Source organism: Oncorhynchus gorbuscha, linkage group LG08 (genome assembly GCF_021184085.1).
Source record: "Oncorhynchus gorbuscha isolate QuinsamMale2020 ecotype Even-year linkage group LG08, OgorEven_v1.0, whole genome shotgun sequence".
Classification (NCBI taxonomy): Eukaryota; Metazoa; Chordata; class Actinopteri; order Salmoniformes; family Salmonidae; genus Oncorhynchus; species Oncorhynchus gorbuscha.
The window spans coordinates 40,876,200-40,901,900 of NC_060180.1; the positions used below are offsets into that span (position 1 = coordinate 40,876,200).

Consider the following 25,701-nt stretch of genomic DNA (forward strand, 5'->3'; position numbering starts at 1 on the left):
TTAATTGATAATTGCTAAAAAATGCAAAGTTCACCACATGCTTGGACGCATATGCATCCCAAACTGAAATGCCCCTACCTCACAGGAAAATAATTTTGCGTAAATATAAGATCATTTCCACGTCAACGTAAGGTAAAATCGATCGTAAATCCGCTTTATAAAGTACTTGGTAAAGTTCATGATGCCGTTGACCTATTTTGCTTCCAGCATGGCCAGGAGGCTCTATGTTCATGTCATCTGACCATAGCGAAGCCTGGAGTTTGTTAAACAGCATCTAATTTGGACTAATAAGTTTGATTGTATCTTACTTAGGCCCATCATTCCATGAAGAACATAGCCCAACACCTCACCAGCGAACTGGGCAGTCATTAATTCCAGGAGTAGCAGATCCTTCTGTGCTTTGGTGTGCCATCTCCATGTGTCAAGCTGCACTGAGGATAAAGAAAGCACACTGGCTTTGGTGTGCCATCTCCATGTGTCAAGCTGCACTGAATATAAAGAAAGCACACTGGCTTCTTGCTGTTTTGCAAATAAGAACAGTGGGAAAAGAACACACACACAACTTTTTGATAGCACATTTTAAAATAAAACATAAGACATGATTTCTATACTAAATAAACAAGTGTTCATTGCTCTGATCTCATAAAAACAAATATAGGAAGTACAAAATAGCATCAGCGACAAAACACACCAATGGGTGTATTCATTATTTTATCAAAGATGGTTTAGGCTAAAAGAGCATTTCTTGTTTAATTCCTTACCTAAATGAGGTATCCTCACAACGCCTAACATACACATATAGACAATTCAAAAACACATGGAAAGATAGTGCTGTACTGGTCTTTGAGTCTACATCAGAAAAAGATGGTGCAAAATCAAACCAACCACTTCAAGCCACAAGGGGAAGTAAAACGGCAGCACGTAAGCACTTGATAAAACAAAATCATTACCAAAAAGGTACAATAAATACACGAGTCATGACTGCAGTTGTTTGTATCTAAAGATACATTTTCAGGTTGTAGTGAGTACATAATCATAGAAAAGAATGCCCTGGACCGACTCGTTTGATATGTTAGCTCATGTTCGTCTGCGTAGTTTTACAGGTCCAGTACAGTTTCAGACAGAGTACAAGGTAAAATTGAGAACAGTTGATTTCATAGTCTATAACCCTCAGTGGGTTAGTTTTTGAATGTTGCAGTGTTCCCTATAGGCTACTACATTAATGCTGGCAGTGCTTTCAACTGGGAAATGAGGCTTCTGGATCCGAACAACAACCACCATTATTGGTCTATGTTATGAAGAGAAAATACCATTGAAAAGTTCTGGTCTATGTCAAATAGCCCCATCCACTGTTGAGTACAGTACCAACGTCCTCATCTCCACAAGTGGACGAAACTTCCACACCGTTTTCCTCCAGAAGCCCAGTCTCCTGGGTTTTCACCCGTCGCGGTACATGGGCAGGGCTCAGTTGGAGCAGGGCCGTGCTGCGGAGCCTGCTGCGGAGCCTGCTGCGGAGGGCAGGGTGACCCGCTGCTCATCCATGCGTTTGGCCTGGGACCTCGTGATGAGGCTGAAGAAGTCCTCGTCTGGGACGGTGGGGCCACGGGCCGGGGGAGGGGCGCAGCGCTGGTCATCCAGACGAGAACCCTGAGGGGAAGGAGGGTATAGGAGGTAAAAAAAGTGGACGAAAAGGAAGACTTTTTCCCCCTTTCAATATAAAGTACTGAGATGTAGCACAACATTTTGCTCTACTGAACACCACTCCAATGAAAAGTTGAGTCTATTTAAACACCTGGCATTTGACAAGCATGTCGAAGAAGTCATCATCAGGCTCCGTGTTGCCTGTGTTAGCCATCAGGTGGCTGAGGACAGCCTGGCTGCTGTGCCTGTTGAGCCGAAGGCCGGGCAAACTACCCCCAGCACCTCCACCTTCTTCTAACCGGCGACCCTGGGCACCAGACCCAGAGCCCAGGCCTGCTACTGCCTCGGACACTGCTGGAGGAGAGGGAGAGAGGTCAGAGCGAGAGACCAAGGCGATCACAGAGAAATGTTGATGTGTGTATACTCACATTTCCTCATGGCTCTGGGTGGAGAGTCAGAGGAGCTGGTACTGACTGACAGACGGCTCTTTTCTTGTATGGAACAGCGCTGGTCGTCCATCCGGTTACTCTGGAAACGACTTAGCAGGTCAAAGAAGCCCTCGTCCCCGAGCATGTCTGGACTGGCCCTCTGAGTGAGACATATTTGAATCAGTGGAGGCTCCTCAGAGGAAGGGAAGAACCATCCTACTCGGAATTTCATTAAAAAAATGTAAATAGTGAAACAAAAAATAAATGTATACAAGACTATACAAAATATATTCACGCCACTGAATATATTGAAGGTCTACAGTAGCCTCAACAGCACGCTCTTGGGTAATATATGCTGCAATAGAAATAAGGCACAAAAAAAAACATTTGTCCTCCCTAATCTTAAAACAGCATCAACCACCACCGATTTCAATACTTTATTCCAATCCACAACGAGATAAGTACAAGAGGTCACGTCAATCTCACGCCCTCTCTCGTGGGCACGCATGCATACACAGGCACACAAACCCATAGAAAAACACACGCTAGGTGGATACCTGAAACGCCGGTTTCCCTCTTACCTTCTGTGGTCCCTGTGCAGGGTTCTGGGAGGTGTTACTGGTGTCCTGCAGGACTTTACTGGAGCCCCCAGCCCTGGTCTTCTTCCCCCGCAGGCGGCTGATGAAGAACAGCTTGGAGGAGCTCTTAGCCAGGGTGGGTTTAGACTGCTTGGTCAGGATGTCACTGGTCCACTTCTGAGCCTGGAGACAAGAGGGAGAGGACACACACGTCAAAAACCAGACTTTATACAAATCACATCTAACTCCGGTGTCAAAATACACAAACAGTTAAGAGTTGTTATAAAGACAAAACAGTACATTTTATAAAGGTGCCATGTGTAATTAATTTCACCCACTTCAGGTTAATAGTGCACTTTGAATTGCCACTAGGGCTAGGGAAGATAAAGTCTCAGAATGAACATTTAAACCCAGTGACTTACATTGATCTTGTCGGGGGTGAGTTTCATGAGCTCCAGGTTTTCCATGCTGTTTCTCCGTCCCATCCGGGGCCTTGCTCCGTGCAGGTTGAGGTCCATGTCCTTGATGGGGTTCTCAAACAGGGTGGAGTTGTTGGTGCTGTAGCTCAGCCCCAGCACCATCTGCAGGTCTGACACGTTCATACGGGCCGTCAGCTCCCCGCTCCGGTCACCAGTCTGGAACACACACACACACGGGATTGATCATGCTGCATTTTCAGATGAACTCCTCTTTCTTGATCAGGTTCTTGAAGGTTGTGTCCTGAACTGTATATCTATAGGGGATAAGGGAGGTGGTACCTCTTTGGAGATCTCCAGGTGTTTCTCAGCAAAGTGCATGGCCTGGTCATGGTTCCCCAGGGCGGTGTGAGCGTTCCCTAAACTCCAGCACGCCCGGCCCTCACCAATCCGGTCGTTGAGGTCCTGTGCTATGATCAGGTGTTTGAGGTGGTAGTCTATGGCCCTCTCGTAGTCCTGGAGGAGTGTGTAGGTGTTGCCCAGACTGTAACAGGCCTGAGCCTCTACAGCCCGGTCTTTCAGCTGTCTGGCCAGCTGCAGAGTCCTCCTGACAACCACAATACAACCACATAAGATCACTGGCTGTCATGCATAGTGACACACAAAGGCTACTCTGGTCCTGAAATTAAGTTCAGTATATGAATTCACACACACACACACACACACACACACACACACACACACACACACACACACACACACAAGTTTGCTAGCCCTCTTGACATTATAGCGGCTGCCATTTCACTCCTGAAAACCCTTACGGCCTCTTAACTGTGTGAAAACCTCCAGGGTCCAGACAGAAAGAAGAGTTGTTTTAACAGCTGGACTTCGAGACAGAGGGAGTGAACGTCATTGAGAGAAGATGAATGACTGGGCTGGGGAGGGTTTTGCTCACTTGTAATGCTCGGCTGCCACTTCAAATTCACCCAGGAATATATACGCGTTCCCCAGGTTGCAGTAGGCCCTTCTCTCTGCTGAGCGGTCGCCAAACTCCTTGGCAATCTGGAGGCGCTGGGAAAGGAAAACGAATTGATGAACACACACTGACACCGGGCCAGAATTGCACCCACCCACCCCAACACCTTGGTATCGGAACAGCCAGCCAGCGACTCTACCCGCCCCAACACCTTGGTATCGGAACAGCCAGCCAGCGACTCTACCCGCCCCCACACCTTGGTATCGGAACAGCCAGCCAGCGACGCTAGTCTTCCATTATGTGGTGTTTACCTAGTCTTTCTGTTGACTGTACTGAGCCATACAGGACATTAGAATTAACTACAGAGAACCATTGAAAAAGGAAATCTCTGACAAAAGACTTAACTGGATTTAAATCAAACTTGCCTTTTGCAATGTTTATGCAGTTGATTTGTGTACAAGCTATTATTAATCATCCAGTGAAATGAGTTTAACTGGTATTTCTACTATAGAACGCAAAACCACTATTCCATATTGTCATAGGATAAAAATTTTGCGTTTCATATGCTACAACAGTGCAGTTTATTGAATCGAGCAGTAAATGTCACACTATAAACTTTGATAAGATTTTCATTACCTGTTCATGTGACGCCACTGCATTCTGGAAGTTACCTAACAGGTAGTGTGTGTTGCCAAGGTTACCATATGTTCGGCCTTGGGCGGCCGGGTCTCCAAGCTCCTTCACTATGGATAAGTTTGCTCTGGATATAGACAAACCATTGAATGAGTGATGGAAAACAAAGTCAAGGTTTTGGAGTGGCCATCAAAGCCCTGACCTCAATCCTATAGAAAATGTGTGGGCAGAACTGAAAAAGCATGTGCGAGCAAGGAGGCCGACAAACCTGACTCAGTTACACCAGCTCAGTCAGGAGAAATGGGCCAAAATTTACCCAGCTTATTGTGGGAAGCATGTGGAAGGCTACCCGAAACGTTTGACCCAAGTTAAACAATTTAAAGGCAATGCTACCAAATACTATTTGAGTGTATGTAAACTTCTGACCCACTGGGAATGTGATGAAAGAAATAATATATATAAATAAAACAAGTCAAAAGTTTGGACACACCTACTGATTTAACAGTTTCTTAATATTTACTATTTTCTACATTGTAGAATAATAGTGAAGACATAAACTATGAAATAACACATATGGAATCATGTAGTGACCGAAAAAGTGAATATTTGTAAAGTAGCCACCCTTTGCCTTGACAGTTTTGCACACTCTCAACGAGCTTCATGAGGTAGTCACCTGGAATGCATTTCAATTAACAGGTGTGCCTTGTTATTTTTGGGGGGAATTTCTTTCCTTCTTAATGCATTTGAGCCAATCAGTTGGGTTGTGACAAGGTAGGGTTGGTATACAGAAGATAGCCCTATTTGGTTAAAGACCAGGTCCATATTATGGCAAGAACAGCTCAAATAAGCAAAGAGAAACGACAGTCCATCATTACTTTAAGACATGAAGGTCAGTCAATCCAGAACATTTCAAGAACTTTGAAAGTTTTTTTCAAGTGCAGTCGCACTTGAACCATCACCAGCGCTATGATGAAACCAGCTCATGAGAACCGCCACAGGAAAGGAAGACCCACAGTTACCTCTGCTGCAGAGGAGAAGTTCATTAGAGTTACCAACCTCAGAAATCAGCAATCAACTGCACCTCAGAAAGCAGCCCAAATAAATGCATCAAAGTTCAAGTAACAAACACATCAACATCAACTGTTTAGAGGAGACTGTGTGAATCAGGCCTTCATGGTCAAATTTCTGCTAAGAAACCAAAGGACACCAATAAGAGACTTGATTGAGTCAAACAAAAGCAATTTACATTAGACTGGTGGAAATCTGTCCTTTGGTAAAAACACAGCATTCTGCAGTGATACGTCATCCCATCTGGTTTGCGCTTAGTGAGACTATCCTTTATTTCTCAACAGAACAATGACCCAAAACACACCTCCAGGCTGTGTAAGGGGTTTTTGACCAAGGAGGGTGATGGAGTGCTGGGGCCTACATAATCACCTGACCTCAACCTAATTGAGATGGTTTGGGATGAGTTGGACCACAGAGTGAAGGAAAAGCAGCCAACAAATGTTCAGCATATGTGGGAACTCCTTCAAGACTGTTGGAAAAGCATTCCTCATGAAGATGTCAAAGCAAAGGGAGGCTACTTTGAAGAATATAAAATCTATTTATTTGTTTAACACTTTTTTGGTTACTACATGATTCCATGTGTTATTTTATCATTTCGACATCTTCACTATTTTTCTACAATGTAGAAAATAATAAATATAAAGAAAAACCATTGAATGAGTAGGTCCAAACTTTTGACTGATACTGTATGTACATTTACCCTATGGTATCTTACTTACAAGATGCAAAATGTACCGAACACACATGAATGCAATGCTTGCACACAAACACACCAACTTACTGGTAATATTCCGCTGCTTTCCTAAGTGCAGTAGTGACCTCCTCGGGGGAACTCTCCTGGCTCCGCCCCGCTCCAGCAGATGCTCTTTCCTTTTGCATGATACACGTTCCCAAAGTTATACAGCGCCCTCGCCTGTCCCACCTAACAGATACCAAAAAAAACAGGGCCAATGTCAACTCCACAACAGGGAAAAAAGCATTTAAAACACCAGAATAAACAGCAAATTAGTTTCAGGAGGCCTAATAACCATCATTCATGAATCAATCTCACCTTGTCGTTCAGGTCCATGGCAATGTCTAAGTGCCTCTGACAGCAGACCACAGCCTCATCAAACCTACCCAACACCTTCAATGTGTTGCCTAGGTTACCGCTGGATTTAGCCTCTCCCATCTGGTCCCCGATGGTCCTGAGAATGGGATTTTATTCAAACAGAAAAACGCACACATGAGCTTGACCAATAAAAGGTTAAATTAAACAAATGAAAAGGGTTATAGTCTTACCCATTATATATTTCTGATGTGACAATGAATCATTAGCTCTCTCTCCAACACCTATTGTTTCTGCAGTGAGGATTCACCATCTTCATCGTATATTTCATAATTTATCTGCAGATTATCAGCAAAAAGCCTACCAATATGCCAACAAGGGAGCCAAATGAACAGCTCTCACCAATGCGATTCGGTAGGCTACACTGACGAGTCACTCACTGAAACGTCACTCTCTGGCAAGTCACAACATTGGCTTCCATATCCTAAGGAAATACAAGCGAGATCTATGGTTTACCTGTCCCGGTGCGATGCCATTGACTTATAACTACGGTGTAGGATTTATGAATGGCAAAGGGATATAGGAGATTGACTTTATTCAGTTAATTTGAGACATTTGATAACTAATTAACACATGCTGTTCGGTTGTCAATCAAAGCACCGTAAATGGCCTACGCGCCTTGGCTCTATAGCTGGCTACAGGAAATAATTAGGCTAGATTAAGTGGATTTCGACTTATTGTTACATGGGATGTGCAGATTCACAGAGACGATTGAAGGAGCATCACGTGCCCTCCATCCTCCGTGTACATGTTTTGGATTGCAACCAACCACAGCGCACACAAATCACACGGGAGAGACAGCATACTGTCAAACTAGCAGTGTTTCTGTCATCACTCACCATGTGACTGACATGCACCTGTCCCATCAATAGATCGCTATTAGATTCATATTGATCATTCTAGCCGAGGAGGGCTAGACTGACTATTGGGACGACCAAATTGAAACGTTTAAACAAAAAGTAGCAGTTAGATTTTTCAAGTGGTCAAAATATATTTTGGTGGGACAAATATAAAGAGACGAAGTAGCAATCAAACATTGATACATAACCATAACAGCTGCTAGTTGACTACATTTACCGTCAGCAGTAGTCTATACCGAAGATGTTTATCTAAGCGTTTCGCAAAAATAGTGGGCGTATTTATAAATATGACGGCCAGCGCATAGGGAAAACACTACAGACATAGGAGTTGTGTGGTGAGGTCATGCTGATAAGAGGGGACAATGGTCCTACTCTGAGAAACATTATGAATAGGAGCCCTGGGTCACGGCGTGTTCCTTCCTACCTGGTCACGGCGTGTTCCTTCCTTACCTGGTCACGGCGTGTTCCTTCCTTACCTGGTCACGGCGTGTTCCTTCCTTACCTGGTCACGGCGTGTTCCTTCCTTACCTGGTCACGGCGTGTTCCTTCCTTACCTGGTCACGGCGTGTTCCTTCCTTACCTGGTCACGGCGTGTTCCTTCCTACCTGGTCACGGCGTGTTCCTTCCTACCTGGTCACGGCGTGTTCCTTCCTACCTGGTCACGGCGTGTTCCTTCCTACCTGGTCACGGCGTGTTCCTTCCTACCTGGTCAAGGTGAGGTCGTGGTGGTGGAACTCCAACGCCTTGGCGTAGTCATGCAGATGGAAGTATGCATTGCCCAGCTGGCTGTAAATGGCACTCAGCACCTGCAGGTCCTCTGTGCCAACCTGGATGGCTGTTTCGAAGAAGGACACTCCAGCGTGGTAGTCACCCACTTTACAGAGCCGCTCACCCTCCAGGGCCAGCTCCAGGCAGGATGCATCCATCCTACAAGGAGGCAGCAGAAAGGGTTTAGGTAGAAGATAGGAACAGAGGTCTCTTGTTGATCCAAGATGCTCAGTAGGCACAGACAGGAGAAGTTGTTTTGGACCAGAACATTCTCTTGCCCCTTCCACTAACACTCAAAAGAACTACAAGTGTATCTAGTCTTAACATTCCAAAGTGGCCACAGTTTGAATAAACTAGAAACCAAAAGTTAGATTGGTTTTCCCCATCTCAAAACCCAGGACTAGCTTCCCTCTCACTCCATCAGACTGTGAATGTTTGTCTGGCTACTTCCTTCCACCTAAGAAAAACAGCCTTGGTTTATCAGTGGGTTTGTTATGGTAGGACGGATCTACCTACATGGTCTCTACAGTACAATACACAGATTTCTGACTGCTCTTCTGAAGACTAGGCTATTCAGTGGGCTTCAATGTTTCCAGAACATTCAGACAAATGTATTGTCTGCTGTGTAGAATGGAGATTGTGCAAGCTGGTGACGATTACATTTCTATCTGAAACGTTCTGGATGTTTGACCCTGAACATAGCCTACTCCTGGTCACTTTAACCCCAGATAGGGTCAGAGAGGAGTCTCCACAAGGGATTATTCACAGCGACGGGTGGATTAACAGATTAGTCACTTTCATGCAACCTGGCTTCGATTGTTACGCCCTCGTTGACATCTTTTTGTGTTCTACAGCAAAAGCACCCACCACTTTGTTGAAGAGGAGATGACCTGTGTTCATGCATGCATGTTTTCGACTTCAGGTACTCTATTAAATCAAGTGCCCACCCAGTGGTTTTTTTGAAAGCCCTCAAAAAGAATATTGGCATTAGACATAGCCTACTAAAAGACATCTTATGCATTATAAAACATTATATACACACACTGAACAGAAATATAAATGCAACATGTAAAGTGTTGGCCCCATTTTTCATGAGCTAAAACAAAAGATTGGAGTATTTCTGTCTGTAATAAATCCCTTCTGTGGGGAAAAACTCATTCTGATTGGCTGGGCCTGGGGGGGGGGCACCCCCGCCCAGTATGTGAAATCCATATGTTATTTTTAAAAAACGACTGGATTTTCATCTATGAACTGTAACTCAGTCAAATCTGTCATTTTTGCATGTTACATTCAGCAAAATATATCAACAGGTATGTTTACTGTATATATTTTTACTTTAGTCATCTCCAATTACAGACTATAAAACAACATTACATCTTGCAGACGAAATGACAATAAATTGTACTCCACATACTGGATCGAGGTTGCTTTGTTTATTTTAACACACCAAGACCCTACCTGGGTTTCTTTCTCCTTCACAACAGCATCACATGACACATCTAAAGAGGCTTCCACTGGGTTGGTTTGAAAGAGGATTCCTGTGCAGCAACACACTGAACGGTCCAGAGCTAGACTAAACTCATTACGGATCCGGACACAGGCCTAGGTAGCCTATTGTTTTCAATGTCTCACTGAGATACTTTCACCAAAGAGGTTTTATCCACGTCCCACAAACTAGAATAACCCCTAACGTCATCAACGAACCAAATCAATTCAAATCAAATCTTATTGGTCACATACAGATGGTTAGCAGATGTTAACGCAAGTGTAGCGAAATGCTTGTGCTTCTCGTTCCGACAGTGCAGTAATATCTAACAATTCCACAACAACTACCTTATACACACACAAATCCAAAGGGGTGAATGAGAATATGTATACAAGTATATGTACAAGTATATACAAGCCTATGTGCAATAGATGGTATAAGGTACAGTATATACAAACATATGGGATGAGTAATGTAAGATATGGAAACATTATTAAACTGACTAGTGACTCATTTTTTAAAGTGGCCAGGGTCTCAATGTAGGCAGCAGAATCTCTGAGTTAGTGGTTGCTGTTTAGCGGTCAGATGGTCTTGAGATTGAAAAACAGCTTCCATCTCTCGGTCCCAGCTTTGATGCACCTGTACAGTGTACAGGTGGATCACACCTCGCCTTCTGGATGGTAGTGGTGTGAACAGGCAGTGGCTCGGGTGGTTGTTGTCCTTGATCTTTTTGGCCTTCCTGTGACATCGGGTGGTGTAGGTGTCGTGGAGAGCAGGTAGTTTGCCCCCGGTGATGCGTTGTGCAGACCGCACCACCCTCTGGAGAGCCTTGCGGTTGAGGGCGGTGCAGTTGCTGTACCAGGCTATGATACAGCCCGATAGGATGCTCTCGATCGTGCATCTGTAAAGGTTGGTCAGGGTTTTGGGTGACAAGCCAAATTTCTTCAGCCTCTTGAGGTTGAAGAGGCGCTGTTGTGCCTTCTTCACGACACTGTCTGTGTGGGTGGACCATTTCAGTTTGTCTGTGATGTGTACGCAGAGGATCTTAAAACTTTCCACCTTCACTGCTGTCCCATCGATGTGGATAGGTGGGTGCTCCCTCCGCTGTTTCCTGAAGTCCACGATAATCTCCTTTGTTTTGTTGAGTGAGAGGTTGTTTTCGTGACACCACACTCCGAGAGCCATCACCTCCTCCCTGTAGGCCGTCTCATCGTTGTTGGTAATCAAGCCTACTTCGGTTGTATCATCTGCAAACTTGATGATTGAGTTGGAGGTGTGCATGGAGATCCTTGATGAAAACCTGCTCCAGAGCACTCAGGACCTCATACTGGGGCGAAGGTTCACCTTCCAACAGGACAACGACTCTAAGCACACAGCCAAGACACAGGAGTGGCATCGGAACAAGTCTCTGAATCTCCTCGAGTTGTCCAGCAAGAGCCCGGACTTGAACCAGCCCAAACATGTCTGGAGAGACCTGAAAATAGCTGTGCAGCAACGCTCCCCATCCAACCTGACAGAGCTTGAGAGGATCTGCAGAGAAGAATGGGAGAAACTCCCCAAATACAGGTGTGCCAAGCTTGTAGTGTCGTACCCAAGAAGACTCGATGCTGTATTCCCTGCCAAAGGTGCTGCAACAAAGTACTGAGTAAAGAGTCTGAATACTTATGGAAATGTGGTAAGTTTTTTTTTATTTTTACAGAAATTGATAAAAACCTGGTTTTGCGTTGTCATTAAGGGGTATTGTATGTAGATGAGGGGGAGAAACGATTTAATCAATTTTATAATAAGACTGTATCGTAACAACGTGGGGAAAGTCTGAAGACGTGTTCTGTGAATAAAAAGAAAAGCTCCTAAAAAGTCCTACTCTGTGACATCCTTGAGAAGGATAAAAATTTAAAAAAATTGCAAAACCTGCACCGAGTTTCTAGCCAGGGGGAGAGCATTTTCCTGTTCTCTGCGATCTGGGTTTCAAAATCACCGTTTAATGTTTTTACTTTTGATGACAAAAAAATTGCACTTTCTAATTTGATATTTGTACTACAAAACATAGAAGTGTGTCAATTATACATATGTAGGCCATGGTATGGTGCTGGATATAATGAATATGAGATTAAAAAGTGGTGGAAATGCCCTTCAAGTACTCTACCGATAATGAATCTACAAGAAGTATTTAGAGGTGGATACCCGATTTAAGAGTTAGTATCTGGTATCTCCTCCACAGGTGCATCTCCAGTTGGCCTCTCGGGCCTTCCTCCTGACAGAGGTCTACTCTGACTGTATCCAGATCCCCCTACAGCCTCCACCGCAGCAGCTTCAGCCCCCCCTTCCGCTGCACCTCCCCCAACAATCCCCTCCACCACGCGCCCAACTGGTACCCCCCTCCACCACCACTACCAAGCCTCCTAGTCTCCATCACCACACCTCTACTGGTACCAAGCCCTTGGGTGGCCCCCATACCCCTGACGACCCTCCACTAATCCTGGACCCCCGACTCTGCAGGAGACACTTCGCCGACCGGTGCCAAGAGCCCCTGACGACCCTCCCCGACCCCCTTAGCTCCGAGGAAGGCTCTCCTGACACAACAGGTGGTGTAAAAACTCCAGTAACAGTAACAATCAAGTAACAGTCAATGCAGCTGGTGGCCACACCAGTTACTAAGTACTGCAGTGTACCTCGTGGAATGCACCAGATTTGCGCCGTTTTTGCTGTGAGATGTTATCCCACTCTTCCACCAATTATAGGGGGGTGGGGTAGCCCTCACCCTCCGATCCAACAGGTCCCAGACGTGAGATCCGGGCCATGGAAGAACTGACATTCCTGTCTTGCAGGAAATCGCACACAGAACGAGCAGTGCGGCTGGTGGCATTGTCATGCTGGAGGGTCATGTCAGGATGAGACTACAGAAAGGGTACCACAGGGAGAAGGATGACTTCCCTGCAACGCACAGCGTTGCGATTGCCTGCAATGACAACAAGCTCAGTCTGATGATGCTGTGACGCACCGCCCCAGAACATGTCGGACCCTCCACCTCCAAATCGATCCCGCTCCAGAGTACAGGCCGACAAGGCCAACAACAAGCCTACAAGCCCTCAGTCCAGCATCTCTCAGCCTGTTACGGACAGTCTGAGCACTGATGGAGGGATTGTGTGTTCCGGTGTAACTCGGGCAGTTGCCATCCTGTACCTGTCCTGCAGGTGTGATATTCGGATGTACCGATCCTGTGCAAGTGTTGTTACACGTGGTCTCCCACATGTCCATCCTGTCTCCCTGTAGCGCTGTCTTAGGCCTGTCACAGCACAGACATTGCAATGTATTGCCCTGGCCACATCTGCAGTCCTCATGCCTCCTTGCAGCATGCCTAAGGCAGGTTCTTGCAGATGAGCAGGGATCCTGAGTATCTGTGTTTTTCAGAGTCAGTAGAAAGGCCTCTTTAGTGTCCTAAGTTTTCATAACTGACCTTAATTGCCTTCCGTCTGTAAGCTGTTAGTGTCTTAACGACCATTCCACAGATGCATGTTCATTCATTGTTTATGGGTCATTGAACAAGCATGGGAAACAGTGTTTAAATCATTTACAATGAAGATCAGAAGTTATTTGAATTTTTACGAATTATCTTTGAAAGACAGGGTCCTTTCTTTTTTTGCTGAGTTCACATGTGATATGAGTAAGATATGATAAACATGATTAAAGTGGCATTATTTAAAGTGTCGTTGTTTAAAGTGACTAGAGATCCATTTATTAAAGTGGCCATTGATTGAGTCTCAATTTAGGCAGCAGCCTCTTGAGTTAGTGATTGTTGTTTAGCAGTCTGACGGCATTGAGATTGAAAAACGGCTTCTGTCTCTCGGTCCCAGCTTTGATCCACCTGTACTGACCTCGCCTTCTGAATGGTAGCAGGGCGAAAAGGCAGTGGCTCGGGTGGTTGTGGTCTTTGATGATCTTTTTGGCCTTCCTGTGACATTGTGTGATGTAGGTGTCATGCAGGGCAGGTAGTTTGCCCACAGTGATGCATTGTGCAGACCGCACCCCCTGGAGAGCCCTGAGGTGTAGGGCAGTGCAGTTGTCATACCAGGCTGTGATACAGCCTGACAGGATGCTCTCGATTGTGCATCTGTAAAAGTTTGTCAGGGTTTTGGGTGACAAGCCAAATTCCTTCAGCCTCCTGGAGGTTGAAGAGGCACTGTTGCGCCTTCACCAAAAGGCGTGAGTGGACCACTTCAGTTTGTCTGTGATGTGTACGCAGAGGAACTTAACTTTCCACCTTCTCCACTGCTGTCCCTTGGATGTGGATAGGGGGGGGGGGGTGCTCCCTCTGATGTTTCCTGAAGTCCACAATCATCTTTGTTTTGTTGACGGTGAGTGAGAGGTTGTTTTCCTGACACCACACTCCAAGTGCCCTCACCTCCTCCCTATAGGCGGTCTCGTCGTTGTTGGTAATCAAGCCCACTACCGTTGTGTCATCTGAAATCTTGATGATTGAGTTGGAGGTGTGCATGGCCACGCAGTCGTGGGTGAACAGGGAGTACAGGAGGAGGCTGAGCACGCACACTTGTGGGGCCCCAGTGTTGAGGGCAGCCAGTCAAAGTCCAGGACCCAATTGCACAGCGTGGGCTTGAGAACCAGGGCCTCCAGCTTGCTGACGAGCTTGGAGGGAACCGTGGCTGGTTCTTTTTCTAGTCTGATTTCCTGTAGACCTTGCCACATACGTCATGTCTGAGCCGTTGAATTGCAACTCCACCATGTCACTGTACCGGCATTTCGCTTGTTTGATTGGAGGGAACAACTACATTGGGAATATGGCTGAATATAAACAGACCTTTATCGTTAAATGTGGTGGTTAGCGCTTTCAGTTTTGCGTGAATGCTGCCACCCATCCACGGTTTCGGGTTAGGGTAGGTTTTAATAGTCAGTGGTTACATCATCTCCAATGCACTTCTTTATAAACTCACTGAGTCAGCGTATAGGTTTATGTTGATCTCTGTGGCTAACCAGAACATATTCCAGTCCACGTGATCAAAACAATCTTGAAGCGTGGTTTCAGATTGGTCAGACCAGCGTTGAGTTGTTCTCATCACTGGTACATCCTGTTTGAGTTTCTGCCTATAAGACGGCAGGAGCAAGATGGCGTCTTGGTCGGATTTGCTGAAGGGAGGGCGGGGGAGGTCTGTGTGCATTGCGGAAGGTAGAGTAGCAGTGGGCGAGTGTATTACCCCTGTACGTAGTGCAATCAATATGCTGATAGAATTTAGGTAGTCTTGTTCTCAAATTTGCTTTGTTGAAATCCCCAGCTACAACCTCGGGATATATAGTTTCCAGTGAAGTTCCTTGAGGGACATCTTGGTGTCTGTTTGAGGGGGAATGCACACAGCTGTGACTATCTGACGAGAATGATCTTGGTGGGTAAAATGGCAAGCATTTGATTGTAAGGAATTCTAGGTTGGGTGAGCAGAAGGACTTGAGTTCCTGTATGTTGTTATGATTACACCATGATTCGTTAATCATGAAGTATACACCCCCGCGTTTCCGCTTCCCAGAGAGGTGTTTATCTGTTGGCGCGATGCATGGAGAAGCCCAGTGGCTGAACAGATTGACAAATCCCGAGAGAGCCATATTTCCGAGAAACAGAGAATGTTACAATCTCTGGAAGGCAACCCTTGCTCAAATGTTGTCTACACTCGCCAATGTCGACTCAGGAGCGGTGGGCGATGTGCTCTTCTACGGAGCCTGACCAAGAGGCCACTCAGTCTGCGGCGCCGTTGTTTTAGGTTGGCTACTGGGATTAGATCCATTATCCCGGTTGGTGGTCCGAAAAGAGGACTCACTTCGGGAAAGTCATATTCCTGGTCGTAGTGTTGGTAGTTGACGTTGCTCTTGTATCCAATAGTTCTTCCCGGCTGAATGTAATAAGACTTAAGATTTCCTGGGGTTACAATGTAAGAAATAATACCAACAAAAAAAGTATAAATACTGCATCGTTTCCTAAGAACTCGAAACGAGGTGACCATCTGTCGGCGCCATCTTGCAGTAACCAGTTTTTTTTGCATGCCACACAATACGGTCAACCAGTAAAGTCCATGATATTGCTACAGTATTAGCCTAACCCTAAGCATAGGACAGAGGTTTAACATCTCAGCATTATCAGACAAGATCTCTCTCGCCTCTGGCCTTGTCACCTGGGATTACTACAGTTGGCCCGACAGTGATTAGAAAGGCCCTGCTTATAGAGCTGCTGGGCCGCATTAGAAAGCTTTGTTAAAGGTGTCTAGTCAGATTCAGGTGGCCGAGAGGTTAATTCAATTTAAAACGTACAAGTTTTGATTAGGAGTGAGATACATTCTTGCTTAATTCAACACTAAAATGTAAGCCTGCCATAATTGTCAATGCGCAAATGCAATTTAATGGTTGACCAGAAAAATGCTTAAATTCTATACGCAGGGATGAACATGGTTGAAAATCCAACGATGGTGCCTTCTACCAAACAAATGTCTTCCACTCCTTTCAAAGTTGAATAAACAAATTTTAAAACTGCAAATACAAAACAAATCATGAATGTTTGAGGGGCTTGTTAAATATTGATATAATCACAGTACCAGTCAAACGTTAGGACACACATACTCATTCAAGTGTTTTTTTTCCTACATTGTAGAATAGTGAAGACATAAAAACTATGAAATAACACATATGGAATCATGTAATAACCCAAAAAAAAGTGTTAAATCAAATATATTTTATATTCCTCAAAGTAGCCACTCTGCCTTGATGACAGCTTTGCACACTTTTGGCATTCTCTCAACCAACTTCACCTGGAATGCCTTTCCAACAGTCTTGAAGGAGTTCCCAGATATGCTGAGCACTTGGCTGCTTTTCCTTCACTCTGCAGTCCAACTCATCCCAAACCTCAATTGGGTTGAGGTCAGGTGATTGTGGAGGCCTTGGTCAAATAGCCCTTACACAGCCTGGAGGTGTATGGAGTCATTGTTCTGTTGAAAAACAAATGATAGTGCAAACCCGATGGGATGCTGTATCGCTGCAGAATGCTGTGGTAGCCATGCTAGCTTACAAAGACACGGCGGTTGGAACCAAAAATCCAAAATTTGGACTCATTAGACCAAAAGGACAGATTTCTACCGGTCTAATGTCCATTGCTCATGTTTCTTGGCCCTAGCAAATCTCTTGTTCCGATTAGTGTTCTTTAGTAGTGGATTCTTTGCAGCAATTCAACAGTGGTGTTTAAATAACTCAATTGTCATACTTGAGTAAAAGTAAAGATACCTTCATAGAAAATGACTCAAGTCACCTAGTAAAATACTTGAATAAAAGTATTTGGTTTTTAAAAAATACTTGAGTATCAAAAAGTAAATGGAATCGCTAAAATGTACTTAAGTATCAAAAGTATAATTAATTTCAAATTCCTTCTATTAAGCAAACCAGAGAGCATTTTCTCTTTTTTATTGATGGATAGCAAGGGATGCAAACTGGTGAGGGCCCAAAAAAGTTGACACTTTTTTTGCACTGAAACATGCATCACAAAAACCCTGCTAGAGAGAAATGCGTGTTTTAACTATTTAAACAAAGAATATGATCTACATGATCAGGCTCTGTATGTAAAATAAAAAGTGTTTCATGTGAACCTAACCCACACCTAAAAAAAGTTTTATTAAAGCAATCCAATGTAAAAGTCCAGGCAATATCTGTTGCCTAGACTTTCCTGTAAATGACACTCAAGGCTTGGGGGGGGGGGGACAATACATCGCATTGCAGTTCGCCATGACAGCCTTCTAAATATTGCACTTCTGAAAAAAACATCTAAAGTAGAAACAGAATGAAACAGGCATTCTATTTTTGCTCTATTATAAATGGCCACTATAGTAGACATCGATCAAGTGCACATGGCTACATGCATGCAAAAATAATGTTCACTGAGTAAAAATTGTAATAATCCCCCCACACACACACACACACACACACACACACACACACACACACACACACACACACACACACACGTTACTGTCAAGTTCAACAAGCAAAATCTTTGGGCTACACTGCACATTACTACAGTTGTACACTTTCTGCCTGTGGACATCTGTTCTACAATGTGCCAGCAGAGCATGATACCCTTTGTTGGCATAATTGATCTCTTACAGGCAGAGAGTACACATGGCATACCCCTTTTAATGCACTGTATTGAAAATGTGAGAAAGAGAAAGTGTGTGGTGTTCCGTTCACCTCAATTGTAGCATCCAGGCTTAAGCCATGCCCAGCTACACTTGGTCGCTGAATGCACTTAAAACGTCTTAGGGCTAGGCGTCCCGTCAGCAGGACACCCGTCGACAATTTCCGGTGAAATTGGAGGGCGTGCAATATTCAAGTAAACAATCTGGAAAATTATGGATATTAAACATCTAGGTACATACAAGTGTCTTATATCAGCTAAAAGCTTAGATTCTTGTTAACCTAACTGCATTGTCTGAATTACAATGGGCTTTACAGAGAGAGCATGCCATGTGATTGTTTGAGGACGGCACCCCACAACATATTTTCAACCAGCAGGCTTCATAAAAATCACAAATAGCAATTCAATAATCACTTTTCGAAAATCTTCCTCTGATTTGCAATCCAAAGCGTCCCGGCTACAACATACATGGTCCTTTTGTTAGATAAAATCCTTCTTTATATCCCAAAAAGTCTTTAGTTGGCGCCATCGATTTGAGTTCAACATGCAGACAAAGGAATCCAAAAAGCTACCGCTAAAGTTTGTTAAAATAAGTCAAACGACATGTCGATTCAATCCTCAGGCACCCTAAAATGTAATTAAACTATAATATTTCATACAGAAAGAAGTATGTTCAATAGAAAAGTAAAATTAGCAAGTGCGCGTCCTCTTCGTCGCCGATTTCCAACTCCCTGTACCAAAACTAAAAATTCTTACTCGTTTTGGAAGAAACAAGCTTGAAACCTTAAAACAAAGAGTGTTGACATCTAGTTGAAGCCATAGGAATTGCAATCTGGGAGCTGGAATTGCATAGGACCCATAGCTTGGAAGAGCATGGGATTTTTTAAATTATTTTTTTAAGAGAAAAATATCCAGTTGGTTTTTCATTAGATTGTCTCCTACCATATCAATTGTGTTAGTCTCATATATTATTTTTTATATTTCTACAAACTTCAAAGTGTTTTCTATCCAATGGTACCAACTATATGCATATCCTGGCTTCTGGGCCTGAATAACAGGCAGTTTACTTTGGGCATGTCAGTCAGGCGGACCCTAGCCCTAACAAGATTATTGTCACGCAACGCCTCATTTTCACCCAATTCTCTCATTCTGAAAATTAACCACATACCTTAGAGGGAAAACATTAGTTTGTTAGCTAGTTAACATTTCACACAGATTGCTTACTGGACCCTGGCAACTAACGCATTATAACTTGAACGTCAAGGAGTCGTATACCAGTTAATACTACAGCGAATTGGTTAGGTTACTAACATTTACTCATCTGATCTTGTAACATTAGCTACCTAACGTTAGCCGTCTTGACTTTACTAACCAGCTAATTTTCACACCATGAACTAAATTATTTTATCAATTAAGTTGGCCAGTGTTGTTCAACATTTCTGGCTAACCAATGGAGAATTCAATTCGCCAGCAAGATACTTAACAATGCTAACAATACTTGTTCCATCACACTTTCTCCCTCACCTCAAACTTTCCAAATGCCAGTTGTTTTTTGGTTACAGCTCATGAAGTACGCTTCATCACCTTACCACTCCCGTCTCAGTGGTCAGGCTTCTCACCTACCTCTCCTCTATCGTCCAGGGGGCGTGCTGCTGTAACTGACAAACTGCCTTTCTACTCTCTGCAGTCTTTCTAGGGCGCACGCACGCCAATGCTGTAACTAGCAAATTGGTTGTCTCGTCTCTCTTCAGTCATGTGCTACATTCTATTGTTATGTGAACGACTGGCTGAGCCTCGGATACAACCAGTATTGTTCCAAACGCGCATCACTCGTAGTAGTGAACCAACCCACCACCCATACTTTTCTCATCGGATCTTCACGAATCACGTAGGTCACCTATTTTGGATTCAAAACAGTGAATTTCGCCGAAAGGTGACTAGTTTGCATCCCTGTCCAACACTGACATAATTTAAACAAAGCATGTGTTTAGTGAATCTACCAGATCAGAGGCAGTTGGGATGACCAGGGATGTTCTCTTGATAAGTGTGTGAATTAGAGCATGTTCCTGTCAAAATGTAACAAGTACTTTTGGGTGTCAGGGAAAATGTATGGAGTAAAAAGTATATTATTTTCTTTAGGAATGTAGTGAAGTAAAAATGTAAAAGTACATACACCCAGTACTTTAAAATATTTTTACTTAGGTACTTTACACCACTGCAATTCAACCATGAAGGCCTGATTCACGCAGTCTCCTCTGAACAGTTGATGTTGAAATGTGTCTGTTACTTTCACTCTGTGAAGTATTTATTTGTGCTGCAATTTGAGGTGCAGTTAACTCTAATGAAATTCTCTGCAGCAGAGGTAACTCTGGGATTTCCTTTCCTGTGGTGGTCCTCATGAGAGCCAGTTTCATCATAGCGCTTGAGGGTTTTTGCGACTGCACTTGAAGAAACTTTTAAAGTTCTTGAAATGTTCCGTATTGACTGACCTTCATGTCTTAAAGTAATGATGGACTGTCGTTACTCTTTGCTTATTTGAGCTGTTCTAGCCCTAATATGGACTTGGTAAATAGTCTGGGTAGCCATTTGACTAGATGTTCAGGCATCTTATGGCTTGGGGGTAGAAACCATGTAGGGGTGTAGACCACCCCTATCTTGTCACAACACAACTGATTGGCTCAAACCCATTAAGAAGGAAAGAAATTTCACAAATTAACAAGGCACACCTGTTAATTGAAATGCATTCTAGGTGACTACCTCATGAAGCTGGTTGAGATAATGCCAAGAGTGTGCAAAGCTGTCATCAAGGCAAAGGGTGGCTACTTTGAAGAATCTCAAATATATTTACAATTTTTTGGTTACTACATGATTCCATGTGTTATTTCATAGTTTGATGTCTTCACTATTAGAAAAATAAAGAAAACCCCTTGAATGAGTAGGTGTGTCCAAACTTTTGACTGGCTCTGTATATTTCGTTTTTTTGGGGGGTGGGGGGTTAAAAGTTTTCAATATAAACGACTAGAGCCAGCTATAAAGCATTAGCTTTAAACAGACATTTCCATGGGAACATGGTTTACAATTGCAGGAAATTAGCATTTTTGTCTCTGCGTCCAAGAGAGTCTCTAAAACCACACCATTGGCCACAGCTACTACCCCAATCCTCTTTAACAACTTCAGTTAAATGGAAGGGGAAATCTAGCCTAGCAATTCACACCTGAAAGCTGATCTCATCCCGTGCGACAGACTTATGAGACACCAGTATGAGATATAGGCCACTTGGTCTATTGTGTACATGTATAAATTCCTACACATCAGTTCTGTTCAACACTTTTTTTCACTAGTATGAAGGAAAGTTTAAAGCACCCGTTCTAGGCCGTACATTAAACAAAATGTTGACCAAAGATTGAGAGAGTAATGTATGGGGGTATGAGTAGGTTCATGCCTACCTGTAGCGGACATGATAGGACTGGTCCTCATCAACAATGCTAACCAAAGAGCCAATGGAATCCATTGAATATTTATAAGTGGGACAATCTCAGTTTAAATCCCAAAAATTGTGATGAAAAACCAAAAAGTGAAAAACATTGATGGTCCAGGAGAACTAGTCCTACAATTCCCCTTGCGCTCGCCTTTGAATCCTCTTAAGCTGACACGTAGCTCCAGGAATGACAGAGAGAGATCTTCAGACAGTGTTGTCAGTCAGGCTACAGTTCGAGCTTGGCTTGGAAGTGCCAGCACAGCTCTCCCCAGCAGCCCTCTGTGAAGAGAACACAAGATGCTGTGTGTAAAGCCTCCTTCTGACTACACGACACTACAGCAACACCCACTAAACAGCGTGCACAAGAAAGGCAGGTGGGGGGTGTGAGAGAGGAGTGGATAGGCGATGGATGGGTTCAGTGGCAGCCAAACCACACACAAGCTGTCAATCACTGACTCAACCATGAGTGCTCGGAGGTGCGCTAGGCTCTACCGGAGGGTGAGTGTGAGGATACAGCTAGGCAAGCAGAGAAGCAGAGAAGGATTTTCACCAATCACAACAGATACATTTAATGCTTTATGCAAATCATTGGTAAGCAAAATAGAACAGAATAAAAATATTCACCACAGCAAAGATAATTGTAGATGGATTGAAATCATATTATTTAGTGAGAAATAGGGAAAGTAGCCTGGCCGCAGACTCAAAACATGACCTGTACAGTGAAGACTTGTGGAAATTCCATTGTAAGTACAATGATAAGTCTAGTAGGTAAGGTACAGCACCAGAGCAAGACCAACTGCCACCTCGTTCCCACATGCGGTCAAGTAGGCCCCCTCTTTACCTATGCACACATTTTAGTAGTAAACAGGTTTTCCCAAACCCAATTTAGGCTACTACTACACATCAAGAGCAGATTATTACAAATGTAAAGGACAGACAGTATTCAAATGTATGTTGCAGGTGCATATTAAATTATGCATTTTAAAATGGTTTATTTATTGGTGGATAATAGAGGGATATTCTCATAGTAGATTAGCAAAAACAGCTTGTAACCAAATGACATTCACAAAGACTATTGAAAGACTTGAGCCAGTCATCACTTTCTTAACCCAGGAGTAATCAACTTTCAACCTGGTTGGGGATGGTCCACCATAAACCTCCCCTTTGTTGATCTGCTCATTGGATACAGCTTCATAAAAACCAATGCATCATCACATTTTGAAGCAAAATTGAAAGACCTCAGTGGTCACATGAAGATCAGAGGTCACAGAGAGCAGCAGGGCATTGAATTCACTCCAGAAAACCACCGTCCTCAGTTTAACACCCACACCACTAAAACCCCGGCAGGCAGCAGAGCAGACATGAGAAAGATTTGCACCCCTCAGCCAAGAAGGATAGGAGGTTATAGCAACAACTGTGATCAGTAAAAACCTCTTACATTAGGATAACTCTTCTGGAAACAACTATGTTAATAAGGCTGATGCACACAAATATCATGTAATTAGATGGAATTATATAGTGCCAAGCCTTCCCTTTCATTAGGGATTGAGGCTTGCACAGATGCCTCCTGGTGTATGCAGAATTTACACAAGTGATGTCGGCATGGAAATGGGTTTGGCAGCTTGACTTTAGATCGCTTTTGATTACAGTGAGTAACATAACTTTGGGGTACTTGTGAGCTCTCTCTTTAACTGTATTAGGGCCTAGCCTACATGATGACCTGCAGAAAGTGTTTGGGAGTTCTCTTCGTGGACAACCTAGATTCAGGGACCGGCCGGCAGCCATCCATGCCACAGAGCAGAACTGTAACCAAAAAGCACTGGTTGTCACATCAGGGGGAGGCCAGAATCTGACAGCCACGCCAAGATGGAGGTTATTTCAGCACAGTTTTATATTTCACTCCACAATCCCATATCGTAGCCACAAGGAGTATGCAGAAAATCTCATTTTGGGAAAGTTGTAGACAGCTTATCTTTGGAGCAACTATTTGTAGCAAGCTTATCATTGCATCTATTTGGGGCATTGCATAAATCAATGATCTCCAAATCTTGGAGAACAAAGCTATGAGAACTAAGTCAGCTCTGCTCTGCTGTTTAGCGGCCAGGTTAATGTGAACTACTTTAATCCAAAGTGGAGCCTGCTTGTGTTTCGGGAATCTGTTCCCAAACTACATACAGTACATGCGCGTTCATATGCTTATGCATGAGGCCTTTTCCAGTAGTGTGCACCAAATGGAAAAGGGAGATACCTAATCAGTCGTCCAACTGAATGTATTCAACAGAAATGAGTCTTCCGCATTTAACCCAACCTCTCTGAATCAGAGAGGTGCGGGGGGCTGCATATCGACATCCACGCCGTCAGAGCCCGGGGAACAGTGGATTAACTGCCTTGCTCAGGGGAAGGAGGACAGATTTTCACCTTGTCAGCTCTGGGATTCGATCCAGCAACCTTCCTCTTACTGGCCCAACGCTCTGAACCTGCCACCCCTGGTGACAAAGCTGCACTCTGTATGAAGTAGTGGTTAAAAGGACAAGTGATCTACTAATACAGCGCAGCTGCGGTAACAAAAGCAGTCATTTGAAAGGCCAGCTTCACCGGAAGCTCCCACATCACACACTGGAGTGTCACCATGACCTCATCTTTAATGTACTCACAGGGTGATCTATTGTGTCTTTGTGTCCACATCCTCTTATTAGCCAAGCAAACACAGAAACACCAAAGCAGCATAATGCCTGATAGCAGGGATACAGCCAGCAAGGATACAGCCAGCAAATCACCATCAAAACAAAAGGGACCGATCTAGAAAGAGAAACACTCCTCACCTGAAATTATTCAGTGCTGGGATTGGGACTATGAGAAACCTGGTAAAAAAAAAAGATAGTGACATAGCTAGATTATTTTCAATAGTTGAATATTCTTCTAGTTCTACTGGTTTCTTTCAGGCATAGATCTTGCTAGCCTAGTGTCCTAATTCATTTCCAAAATGAGATTAAGTCATACCATGATTTCCCAGTAAAAAGAATTTCAATTGCACTTTTACAGTAACTCATTTAGTAAACTGTAGGTGTTTTGTACGAGACATACAGGCAATTCCACGATAACGGAATGATGCGGAGAATGATTTAAAAGTAATGTCAAACAAAAAAACAATTGCAAACCATATAACTACGCACAAAGACTACTTTTAGCAATTTCCAATTAGAATTTTACAAAAACACATTTACCCGAAGAACAGTGCAGAATCAAAGTCTGGTAACAGAATGGCAGAACAAACCGCACAACCCGTCATTCTGTTACAAAACTTTGCATACGTAAAAATACATATATATATATATATATATATATATATATATATATAATCAGATTAACTGAAATTGGAGCCTTATCACCTTCACTGTTACCGTGGATTTGCAAATAATGACATAGGAAATATTTATTTTGACTAAAATAAGGCGTTCCCCAAATGGTGAACTCGGTTCTTTTGAAGACTTCAGTCACCATCTGACAGATGATTATCAAATCAGGTGAGAAAGCCACCTAACTGTTAACGTTAGCAAGTTAACAAGCCAGTTCTAACCATATTGCAAGCTACAACCAAAACCATAGCAATATTTTCTATTTACCTTATAACTAAAAGGGCTACACAACCAGAGAACCTTTACAACCTGTTAGCAAGCTAGCTAACGTTACTGTAATTAGCTAACTGGGTAGGCTAGCAGTCCACTTACTTTAGGCGGTCCAGTTCGAACAATGGTTTTACTCCCCTTTTCAATACTTCGACGGTAAATAAAAATTCAGTTTTATTCTACAACAACAAAACCTCACTTAGCTATAAATTCGGCACTTTGCTAACCTAACTAGTTATAAAGTTTTGGCTAGCTGGCTAACTTGGATGAGTGGGTGGGGAATTTAGCTACGGTTACTCTGTGTTGTCGGTTCAGTAGCCAATCAGCGGAGCAGATTCAAAGGTAGCCACGCCCCAAATAACCGTCTCTTGGGCGGTACAGCCATCACTCTGGACCAATGACATTTGAATAATGAACGTGTCCACTGTACGATTAGTCATTCATGTCATCTTCATGCAG

The 25,701-nt window shown here is 43.6% G+C and overlaps 1 protein-coding gene across 1 annotated transcript; it reads right to left on the reverse strand.

Annotated features, from left to right (window-relative positions):
- Positions 1–539: 539 nt before the first annotated feature.
- On the reverse strand, positions 540–25,541 carry LOC124041662 (G-protein-signaling modulator 2-like). The gene is given in 14 exon segments (XM_046359499.1): positions 540–1,647; positions 1,793–1,995; positions 2,070–2,229; positions 2,651–2,830; positions 3,070–3,282; positions 3,406–3,670; positions 4,019–4,134; positions 4,676–4,799; positions 6,522–6,568; positions 6,570–6,662; positions 6,792–6,927; positions 8,414–8,635; positions 21,585–21,895; positions 25,345–25,541. Coding segments are annotated over 13 exon segments (2,007 nt in total). The 5' UTR covers positions 21,650–21,895; positions 25,345–25,541; the 3' UTR covers positions 540–1,464.
- Positions 25,542–25,701: the final 160 nt, after the last annotated feature.